At 40.7% G+C, this 12,106-nt stretch overlaps 1 protein-coding gene across 1 annotated transcript in view; it reads right to left on the bottom strand.

Moving 5' to 3' along the window:
- MEOX2 (mesenchyme homeobox 2) overlaps positions 1 to 11,687 on the bottom strand; it is a 51,964-nt gene extending 40,277 nt beyond the window's left edge. Inside the window, exon 1 of the mRNA XM_041418244.1 lies at positions 10,742 to 11,687. Within this exon, the coding sequence (XP_041274178.1) occupies positions 10,742 to 11,252 (511 nt within the window). The 5' untranslated portion in view covers positions 11,253 to 11,687. The remainder of the gene's footprint in view (positions 1 to 10,741) is intronic.
- Between the last annotated feature and the right edge of the window lie 419 nt (positions 11,688 to 12,106).

Here is a 12,106-nt window from a genome sequence, read left to right as displayed (position 1 = left end):
CAAATGTTTCCCGGTTAACATGGATGTGTCTTTCAGTTTGTGTGTGAATTAAGACTATCAATTAGCTGTGGAGACATGCTTGAAACACACAAGATAAGCCAGAGCCTCCATAAACAGTATTTTCAGAGTGTCTGCCCATACGTGGTGGAACTATGAACATTTCTTAGCTGCACAGCATCAAGCTGAAGGAATCAACAAGAGGGTAGTAACTGACATGCTTGTGCTTAACTTTGTCAACACTATACTGTTAATTCCAGAAAAATTATACTTTATATATTATAAATATATATTAAGAGTAACAAACTGGCAAAACTGTGACTACTGCAGGAGGAAAGGAAATGGTTTTCCCAAGAACTTTGAAGGACTGGGTCATTCTCTAAATTATATTTCACCAAACGTAATTTAAAATGGCTGGACATTTTTAGCCACTGTACTTGAAACACACAACCTCTATCCAAAAAAATTGTTTGTTTGGGTGTCATGTCTGGCAAAGCATTCTCAGTATGTTTTCAAATACAAGAATCTGAAATCTCTGATATTTCTCATGCCAGCAGACTGCAAACTCAATTGGCGCCTTCTGTCTTTGTCTACATTTCAGTTTGGAACCAGTGAAATAAAGATTGGTTTATAGGGTTTGAATACTGTTAGATTTCTGTACATATCCTCATATTAAAGTAATAAAGATGTTTGCCTCATAAAGTTTTAGCAATGTACTGAAGTGTAAAAGCAAAGGCGTCAGAATGAGTGGAGTAAAAACTAAAATGCAAAACTAAGCCAAACTACAAGTTCAACAGAATATTGCTTCATAATATGGAGCAATCAAAATTGTTTGCACTCTTGTCTCCAGAGTGCGGTTTTTCTCCTGTGCATGTTCACATAATTTTTTTAAATTTAGAATTTAAGATGTTGCATTTGCCTCTTTTAATACCAATATATTGTTTCATAAAAACAAATAATACTGACAGAATTGTCGCTCTCTTTATTGACCCAATAAGCTATTAAAAATAATATAAATTAAAGCGCTAATAATACCAAAAAAAGAGATAATTCTGCAGATTCAAGATGGCCCATGAACAACTGCTAATGAAGCCCTCTATTTTTATCTGACTCATAACTGTTTCATCTTGCATTGCCTAATAGAACTCACATTACGTTACCTTATTTAGCAGATCAGTGCAGTTCTTAAGTTATTGTAGGTTACATCTAATGGAAATCTGATTAAGGTAGAAGGTCGTATTTTTTGTTTTGAAATTACGAGACTGTTCATTTTGCATGGGTGAATGGAAATTGAATGGCTATATAGTCACACAGCCCTTCAGAAATAGGCTTGTGTAAAAAAAGAAATAGGGAGAGAGAGAGGGAGGGAGGGAGGGAGAGGAAGCCAGGAGTGAGACCATTAGTGTGTATTGTTCTAATGTCCCCAGGAACGCAAAGACTTAAGACACAGCTGCAGCTTGAGGTCATTGTGGTACTCCCAAAATAAGATTATAGAAACAGGGGGGAAAAAAAGAGCTTAATATTACTATGTCAATTCCGAGTCAATCAAACCAAACTGCAAAGAACTTGTAACGTTCTCAGCTCTTCCTAAACCCTACATAAGGCGGGTATGAATTGCAGACTTTTACCAGGTTTTAATGTCTAGTTCTGAAAATATAGCTTTGAAAGGCGTGAATGTGCTTAAGCCCCAATTACACTGCTGCTTTCTTCTGGCAGAAAATACTATTTGGCATTCTAAGCACAGTTTTACAAGAAATCTTTCAGTGGTCAATATCGCCGTAGCTGCCCAGTCTTCTATTCACACCATTTTTAGCAAATCAGTGTACCAAAGTCTCACAAAAATATATTGTCATTTAGTTTAACAACACATCTGACTTAAATTCTTTCTTCTTCTGTAAACCAAACCGATACTTTCACAAATTTGGGAGACATCTAGTCACTGTTCCTACCATTCTTTCTACAGTAATAAGCACATTTTAATGAGTAGTTTTTACTTGTCCACATACTCTATGAAGCCTACAGCATTCTGGTATTCTCCACCAGAAGAAAGAAAATGAAAGGCTTGAAAAGCTATTGAGACCAATGTGCCTGAGGAGCCTCACTCAAAACACCCCCTGCCAAAGAGGCCCCCGTGCACACTCAGGATATATTGCATGCATCTAGAATATGCCATTTTTTGCTTGGCAGGTAGAAAACCCCACAGTTCATTCAACTCTCTTCAGAGCTATATTGTCAGCCCACATATGTCTAACAGATTTTTTTAGTATCTATTTTTAGGAGGACCAAAGTGGGAAACAGTTTTTTCCGCTTGGTAAATTTAAGTGACTAATGCCCTCAATTCACCAAAATGTGTAAACATACACTTAACTTCGGCAGTGTTCATATCAAAGTACTACTTCATGACTACTTCAGCTGTGAAGTCCTGGCTCCACTCAATAGCTAGTTTTGACTTCAGCTTCCCAAGATTTCATTCATCTCCCAACATACAAAATTAAATGCATACTACAATCATAGTAAGATCATAGTCTAAGAATTAAAACTCACAATAGTGGCAGAGGATACTAAAGTGCATCTAAGAGTTTATGTAAGGCAGCATTTGTCCAGACTTACTCGCTAAAAATAAGAAATAGCTATTAGACATCTGAGAGAATGTAGAAGGAAGAAGGACTTTTAAAAGATTGCAGTAATCTGTTTCAGTTTTAGTTTTTCGTATCCTATTTGTTATAAAATAATGTTCAATAAACTAGTTCTTCTTTAGTCCAAGAAGCAGCACAGGAGATGAAAACAGAAGAGAAGGAAAGAAAAAGGAGGAGAGGAGAGGAGAGGAGAGGAGAGGAGAGGATTGAAAGAGCAAGAGAAAGAGCACAATAGAGAGAGAAAGAGAGAAAGAGAGAAAGAGAGAAAGAGAGAAAGAGAGAAAGAGAGAGAGAAAGAGAGAAAGAGAGAAAGAGAGAAAGAGAGAAAGAAAGAAAGAAAAGAAAGAAAAGAAAGAAAGAAAGAAAGAAAGAAAGAAAGAAAGAAAGAAAGAAAGAAAGAAAGAAAGAAAGAAAGAAAGAAAGAAAGAAAGAAAGAAAGAGAAAGAAAAAATCCACCGGATTTTCATAATCCACTGGATTTTATTGGTTTAGTAAAACTATTCTCTTCTATCATAAATTAAAGATTTGACTCATTGCTTTGAGACTTGCTTCTTTTGGTTTCGTCACTTATTTTGTTTCATTTATTAAAGAAAAACAGAAGAAAACATAGAATCTAGTACAATATGACTTTGTTTCACATGACCATTAACTTCTCATAGATGTTTTCTTGTGAGGCTTGTTCAGCACAGGTAATTTTCAATAGAAAGTTCAGACTACTTTTTTCCATTGCATTGAGTAAGAAGCTCCAGGGATTTCAGAATGCACAGGATTCAGTGATTACATCCATCATTAAACAATAAAATATTCAGTAGCAAATTTCCAAATATTATTCCAGATTTCTCTTTTGGCATATAATCATATGTGTATTTATTAATATGTACAACTTCCAATCAAGTGACCTATGCCCAAAACTATTTATAAAAATTTACAGTTCCACATAGAAAATCAACTCACATTATGAATAGTGGTGCCTTAGTATCTTCCATAGGTCCAAGCTCTTAAAAAAAAAAAATCCTTTCTAATCTACAGTGAACATTGCATCTTTAATATTCTGATGTTAGCAAGTAGAATTTTGACAACCTAAGTAGTCTATTTATAGTGTTTAATAGAAGACTTCAGTAGAAAACTTTCATGTATTACAGTGCACTGTCTACTACTATATCCTGTTTTTTTAATGTGGATTTTTATCACTTTGCATCATTCATTGAATGTTAGGATGCAGTGATGCAACTCTGCACTAGTGAAGTTACAGATGCATGTATAAAATTTGCAGAGTAAAATGAATAACATCATTGTAATTTATACTATTTTCTATTAAATATTATTTTTAATGGACATGGTGTAGGTAAACTTATCAAAGTACATAGATTTTGTAATGTGTGTTAATAAATAAGACAATGTATAATAAAATGACAACACATAGTAGAAAACCAAGACCAATGGCAGCAGTGTTTTTTTAAACAAGCATTCCTTCACCGTATTTGCCGTTGGAAGAATTCAAGACACCATATAACAAAGAAAGCACTACTATGGCTAACTGGTCTATCTCCTTCTCCCAAGTTAAGCTACGTCTAGAGTAAGAACTCACAACTTAAAATCTGGTGGTCCTAACAAAAATCAGTAGGAGTTTTGTCATCAGTATCTTCCTGGTGAAATTTCCCCTAGCATGTCTGTTTATGAACCATTTATTTCAGTATCTTTCTTTTTACTGATTGAAATATTTAAAACCTAGGACTAGACTGCATGTACCCAGCACAATTACATCAGGCTATTTTTGAATTCAGGTTTTCGTTAAAGACAACAGAAAAGCATCTACGTGCTCATGGAAGACCCCAGACACTCACTGCAGAAGTCAAGTGACTTCTGGCCATGTGTGCAGTCACACATCTCATGCTGGTAAAGGTGATGCAATTGCCCTGCTGAGTAGCAGGAGGAAGGCTTTTTCTGCAGGGTGGCTGCACACCATCTTGCTCGTACCCCGCAACTAGCAGTACTAGAGAAATTCTGATGCAGATCTGTAAGTCTTTAAAGCCTACTAAAAATAAAAAGCATGTACGCACACACACGCACACAAAGCTTTTCGTTTCATAAAAGTTTACAGTACTTTCCAAATGGAAGGAAAGCACTGGTATGGCCATTATATAAGTTGGGCAAACAGTCATAAAAGGACAGGGCACAGGCTCGAGACAGATCATAGGACTGGGTTCAGTGCCCAGCTGTGCACTGATGTAATGAAGTAGCCTCCAGCACTGTTTATCAAAATTCTCTAACACCACACTATTTCAGTTAGAAACCTTATTAGCGACATATGCAAGTATTTATATTTAAAAAATATGACTTTCCTTTCGCATCCTTTCAAGTTGCATTCTTAAGTATATTAGAACAAGGACACAGGGTAGCATAGCAAAAGTAAGGGTTGAATCCTACCCCACCATAACTACATTTTACTGATGGGTTTAAACTTTGCTCAGTCTAGCAGATGAAACCAGATTTATTTTGCTTCCTTTCCAGAGACTTACAAAACGGCTTGGTAGAGTACATTTTGCTACTGAGAGAAACATGCTACGGCGACTATTCATACTGCCAAGTAACAGTGTCTTTGAAAGCAATAATCCAGTGAGAAATATTAGGGCATCAGCAGACAGAAGCAAAGATAATGTTACCTGCCCTTGAATTTCAAGACACAGAGCTCAATCCTACTCTTGAGGAACTGAGATAGAGCATATGAAGTCATTGCATCACCAAAGAACCAGTATTTCTACACGGCAAACAATATGAAGATTAACAGGCTCAATTAAAAAACATTTATTAAACAGTTGGCATGTCTAAAAATGGCAAAAACACAAAAAAAACCCCCACTCAATCTGATTACTTACATTAGAAAATACTACAGAAGTCACACTAGATATGTTTGGACAAATTTTATCCTAAGTTGTTAAAACTAATGTAGTTAAAATTCAATGTTCATATAAAATGCTCAATTGGCAATTTTCAAACAATCAGGCAATCAGAACATTTTATCAATAAATATCTACAAGAAGTATAAAGCATTTTTCTTTAATGCGCATATAAAAGAATTAAACTCTGATTGCTTAAAAAGCCTTGAGCACTTCAGTGGTTTCACTGGAGTCAATGGACCTTCTCACAAAAACATTTGTGATCCCGTGAAGGTCTGGATCGGCCCTCCAGTGTTTCTAAAAGGGTGGATTGACGAAGAGGGGGAGAAGGAAAAGTGTAAATCCTACTGAATCATTTATACAAACAGACAGAAATGCATAACTAGGAGCCATACATAGTTCTTTTTTCTTACATTTTTTTTTGTCCACACAAAGTTCTTCTTTGGCTAGGGGCAAAGAATTTTGAAAATTTATCAGCAAAAGAGTCTTTCAAAATTTTAGTCTTAGAAAAGTTCCTGATTATATTTGCTGAGAAGAAAAGTGAATTTCTTGCAAGTTTTCCTCTATTAAAACAATTCAGCAAGTAGCTCACTAGTAAGCCCATCATTTGATAAGCAGTCTTGAAAATTTTCTCCTAAAAGTGTGTGTGTTATTCATCAGATTTTGAAATAGTTTCATTTATAAAATCTACAGAGCTTTTGTTGTTGATGTTGTTTTCTTATGGGTAAGTGATGCTTTTATAGGAGATACCAAACAAATTAACTCTTTCCAGAAAACCTATGCTTTATTATGTATTTTTTCTTGTTTCCATTTACAACCACACTGAAAAGCAGAGACATATTGATTAATCAGTTACACAGTGCTTTTTGACTACAAGCGTGCAGCTCATTTTTCTTACTGACATGTTTCAGAAACCAATCAAAAGTCCTCAAAACTCATGATTTCACAGTATTTATAATCATTTATCAAAATGACCTGCTTTTTAGAGACCATTTCAAACAAGTATGTATGATTTATGATATTTAGATGTGTTTAAAATAAATTCCCTGGAGATACAACTTTTTGCTGTTTGCATGTTGAGAATAGGGTGATAAAATATTAAAACTTGGGGGCGGGGGGGGGGGAAGCATTGTTTTTATTAATGGGGGGGGGGGGGGGGGGGGAAGTATTGTTTTTATTCATGTAATTTGTCAATTAACAAAACCCACCAGAACAGGTATTGCAACACTTGGCCGAACTGTTGAAACCGTGGATTCCTGAGATGCTTTTCTAAATACTGCTATTGTCAATACATTCAAAAATATGAATAATTTTTATTACCTGCTAGCCTTTTCTTGGAAACCTGTGCCACACAGAAATCATTTTCCCATGGCGAAATTTGGTTTCTTTTTTTTCTTGAAAAGGCTTTTCATGCCTGAGGGCAAGTGTTTAATTACATTAGACTTTAACAGGAATGCAATTTCCTTATATATTTATCTGTTTCAATTTAATATTTGAATAGCTGTATTGCTTAGAATAACTCCTTCAACCGTACTCAGCCTCCCCCTGGTCCTGTACTCAGCCTCCCCCTGGTCTTTCCAGCATAGTACAGATGTTTTTTTCACCATAGCATTTTAGACTTCCTTAAGGCTACCAGAGTCACTCTTTTTTCATATTCTCAGTAAATCTAGATAGAACTTCCTATATAGGCATTAATATGCTTTTTTCCTGACTGAAGTGTTAAGAAAACTTGGACTTAAGTAACGTAACTTAGGAAATCACAGACGTAACTTTGCATCTTGTGTGTTCTGCATCATCTGAGAATCAAAACCTATATAATCAACAAATAAAATGGCCCTGAAACTCACAGGCAAGTAATGAGAAGGGGAGGCATTAGAAAAATCCAAAATATTCTATATAGAACAACTCATACCACAAAGCAACAAAGCACTCCAAGAATATGTTTTCTATACACTCAGCATGGTTTTCATCCGCACCTCATTAGCACACAGATAATTCTGACCATTAGGGCACTTTAAAATAAGTGATTTCATTTGCAACCAACCCTCAAATTTAGCATTGTCTCTCTACTCGTACAGCCTTGACATCCGAAGAGCTGAGTTACGAAGGTGAGGATGCAGAAGCCATTATTCACTGCAAAACGTTAGCATACAAAGATTTGTATGCACCACTCCTCAATGCACAGGCAATTTCACTAACCCACTTCTGGGCCTATGCAGGTTGAAAGGAATGTTCTGCAGATTATGAGAGAACAACTACAAAACGTGGAGACACTGACAGCTGCAGCAAGCAGGGGTTGATCTCTACATAAGCAGTATTTCCCAGTCCTCTGCAGCGAGAACAGCTGAAAATTTCACCCTGCTCTGTAGCAGTCTTTTCAATATCTTCAAAGGGAACTTCCCAAACTGCTTAAAATCTGGGTTAGGGCTAAAGAAAACTGTAAGTCAGTTCATATAACTATCATGAGAGCACATTTCACCTTGTTTTCTCAATCCCAAATGAAACTGCAACAGATTAGAGAAGAATGTTTCCATGTCCTCCCATTCCCTTGCAGTATGTAAGTTTTGGGGAAAAACACACAGTCCGTCATACTAAATTCTGTTCGTCCCCTGGATTTTTCTTTATAATTTTAAAACATTGAGCTCCCCTCACCATAACAAATAAGTAAAATGGGGTGTCCCTTCTGGTAAATTTTCAGAGTTGCTATACAGCTAAGAAACAGTTACTTGTTTGGAAGGTAAATGATACAAGGAATGATCATGTTTTACATTCTCCAAACTATCGACAAACTCAGTTTTGTGATCTTAAACACACAGAAACAAAAGCTAAGTAGGGTAGAAGAAAGGGGTAGCCTAAGGTTAATTCAGCTCTGAAATGTGGAACAGATTCAGTGCTCAAGAAAACGCTGAGCATTCTGTGGTTTTAAGTGATATGCTTAAGAAGAGGAAATATATGTGTAAATAAGCAAGAGCATTAATAATTGTCTCAGAATGCTGGCACTGAAACTTAAAGCAGTCTCTCTCTCTCTCTCTTCACCTCATAGTTATTTACTATTAGGATTTTTTACAAATGTCTATTGAAGTAGTTCCAAGTCTGATGAAGGCATGGAAGAAATTCTTTCAAGCACAGTCATTTGTTTAAAAAAAAAGATTAATGAGAAATAAAGGCGATGATGTTTAATCAAATGAGGGGCAATTATGGATGACAAATATAGAAACACAGCAAACTAAAATAATTCTTGCTGCCATATATGAGAATAGCATTAAATATCTAGTACCAGAGTTCAGGACTAATAAAGGGGTGGGGTTAAATATTTAGTCCAAAACACAGGCTTTTCCTGAAGAAAAACCAAACATACAGCAGCTATGCAGTTGTTGTCAAAAGACATCTATTTTCAGTTTGAGAGATATTCACAATTGTGTGAACGGTTGTATTTTTTTCTTAGCGGAAGGGAGGAGGAAATAGTTACCTGCATTGATCTTCAGAACGTCTTAGAAAGTGAGGATCGAAGAGCATTGCAAGATAAACATAACCATGCCTAAAGGCTCGAACTCTTGTCCACTAATCCAGTGGAAAACTCCAGTCACTTCAGAGTAAGGTTTAGGACATTCCTCACTGGTGTTTTTTTGGTTTGCATTGCAGAATGAAATAAACAGAAAGTGATTCAGATACTTCCCTGACAGTGAAAGGGACCAATTTCCTTTTTTCCTTTAGCTTTAAATAGACCGACAAATACAATAAATCCTTACACCAGCAGGCATCCAGTTATTTTCTCAGTTGTAACAGGGACTGTTCATATACCTCAAAAAATCAGATAATTCTTTTTCTCATTAAAAGTAAAGAAGACAAAACAAAAGATTTTACTGGCAGTGTTTGAACTAAATACAGCTTTAAACGCAAGAAGAGTTTTCAGCAACTGTACCAGCTATGTAAGACGAAATTCAGATAAATACCTTCTGAATTACTGTAACTGTAAATGTTTGCTAATATAATGGACAATGAAGTAAATAATGGTATTCTTGAGGGTTTTATTTTAAAATCCTTTGTGTTGTTTGCACTCTACCAAGCTTAGAGTATTTTGAGCGAAAGAGGTTATGATTTCAGTTGCGAACTTCATACATATCTGGAAAAGCCTTTCACTTTCTCTTCTGTGATAACAAATAATTTGCTACGCCAGCTCTTGAGTTTTCAGTCTGTTGAGCCCTCTCTCTTTCAGTGCCTCCTGCCTGTCTCACTATATTTTTGGTGACCCCCCGGTTCATGTGTGCCCTAACGGAAGTCCCATCAGTTGTGTTGCCTTCGCCGAGTGGCTTTTGTCAGAGCAGGACTTTGACAGGCTTTGCTATTTTAGAAAGCAGAGATAATGTCAAGGTTTTTGCGCATTCATTGATGTCAAATCATCACTCTGGAATGACTGCGGGTCTACATGTTTTTATGCTTGCCTTTAAGTAAGAATTACCGTGATTTTAAAAGGCAGACTGCTCCTTCCTTTCCTCTATCCCTGCCACCAGCAACTGAAGTGAAGCAGCTTTCTGAAACTCCCATTCACCCGTTTGCTTCACAGAGTCCAAATTTTGCCCCTTAGCACTCTGAGGATTTGATGCAGGCTCACTCAGATCCTACAAGGTAGCAAGGCATCAGCTCCTCTCCCGAATCCCCGCTTCCAAGGCAGAGCTTCCAAGCGTTGTGCAATCGCCTCGGAGCCGCAGTGAGCTCCACGGCGAAGGGGCGGAGGGGAAGGAGCGCGCTGGATTCTGAATTTTGAAGCAGAGGTGTCGTATCGGGCAGGGGGGAGGGGGCCGCGGGACCAGATGCTGAAAACCGCACCAAAACTACAAACGTTTCTCTCCTTGGCTGTAGGAAACTCTCCCCCACCGCCACCTTGATTTCAAACTCTATCACGTGCTGATTTTTTTCTTTCTATTTCTCCCCCCGTAGCCTTAATAAAGCTGGCGTTAGTGATGGAGATCCCGAGAGCGCGTTGCTGGGAAAGAGCAACCGGGCAGCCCGGTGTCAGCCGGCGGCGAGAGCACCGCGGCGGCCGTGGCCGGGCCGGCCGAGCCGAGCCAAGCCGAACCGAGCTGGGCCAAACGTGCCGAGCTAAAGGAGCCCAGCCGAGCGGCGGCAGGTCCGCGGGGCCCGACCGCGGCGCTTCCCCCGACACCCGCCGCCCGGGAATCCCGCCCCGCTGGGGAACGAGCGAGCCTTTACCTGAGCTGTCGCTTTTCCTTTTGCCGGACCTCTTCTCTGTTTCCACCGGGGACAGAGCCTGCCTGCCATAGTCCCCTGGCGCACACGCTGCCCCCGTGGGGGTGTTGGTGCCCAGGCTGGAAGAGTTCGAACACAGGACAGGGGGGCTGCTGCCCAGCTCCGGGGGTCCTCCTGAGTCAGGCTGAAGGCAGAGGCTGTGCCTGGCCGCGGCGGGAGGAGACGACATCTGAGGAATGTGCCAGTTCGTCTGCAAAGCTTGGTGCTGCTGTTGCTGGTGGTGGTGGTGGTGGTGATGGTGATGGTGATGGTGCCCCCTATGATGTTGGCTGGCAAACATGCCCTCCTCATTGGGGTATCCCGCTATTATGCAAGAGGAAGAAGAAGAAGACAGATCAGGGTAGGACATGTGGTCAGATCTTCCATGCAGGGCAAGAGAAGACTGGGAGAAAGGGTGCAAGCTCTGCGCAGTGGCATGGGGGCTGCGCAGGCAGCCAAAGAGTGTGTGATCCATGGCATGCAAGTCTCAGGTTCCAGGCAGGAGAGTTTAGGAAAGATCCAACTTCACCACCCTTTGTCAACTTTCACTGTAAACAGATCGGGGCTGGGATTTTTTTTTCCAAAACGGCACCGACAGACTCTGCAGCAGGCAGCTGAGCTCAAATAATCCAGGTCTTTAGCCCTAGTGGCCAGTCTCCGCTGCATAAACACTCGGACCTAGATGAGCCGTTCTCAGAGCTGCTCAGATGTCAAGAAGTGGGAGAGGTTGAAGCCAATAGAAGGTGGTCCCAGAGAACTGCTTGAAGGGGGAAACAGCTTCGAGAGGTTATAAATACAGTAGTGTGTAATGTGAGCTGGGGGCTGGCTCAGCAGCACAGCACTGACCACATGCAAACTCCCTCCAAAACGCCAGCGCCGTCCCCGCGCCGAGCCGCTCCGTCAGCGGGCGGCAGCGCTGCGCGCCCGCTCGGCGGCGGTGCCCCCCGGCCGCACGGCCCCCGCAGGGCCATCACCGCCCCGTCGGGGCTGACGGGCCGCTCGGGGTCCTGCCGCCCCTCGGGGGCAGCGGGCGGGGGAGCACAATAAAGACGTGAGGCGACATGCGGGGGGTGACTCTGGGGCGGGGGGCGCGGGGGCCACCACCGCCCCGCATCCCCGGGGGCTGAAGCGCTCTCGCCAGAGCCTCACCTGCGAGCCCAGGTGCGAGGCGGCGGCGGCGGCGTGCGGGGCAGACCGGGCCGGGGCCGGGGCCGCCCGCAGAGCTCCCCCTCTCCGAGGGTCCCGGTGCGGGTCATCCACCCGCTTCGCCCATCGCCCACCGCCCCGGCACTCGCGATGGGCCACGGCGCTGCCCTCAAGAGCCTCACG

This window comes from Onychostruthus taczanowskii, unplaced genomic scaffold, assembly GCF_017590055.1.
Source record: "Onychostruthus taczanowskii isolate IOZ18803 unplaced genomic scaffold, ASM1759005v1 scaffold59, whole genome shotgun sequence".
NCBI classification, from domain to species: Eukaryota; Metazoa; Chordata; class Aves; order Passeriformes; family Passeridae; genus Onychostruthus; species Onychostruthus taczanowskii.
Note: the sequence above shows the minus strand (reverse complement) of the source record. Positions and strands in the feature narration are given on the sequence as shown.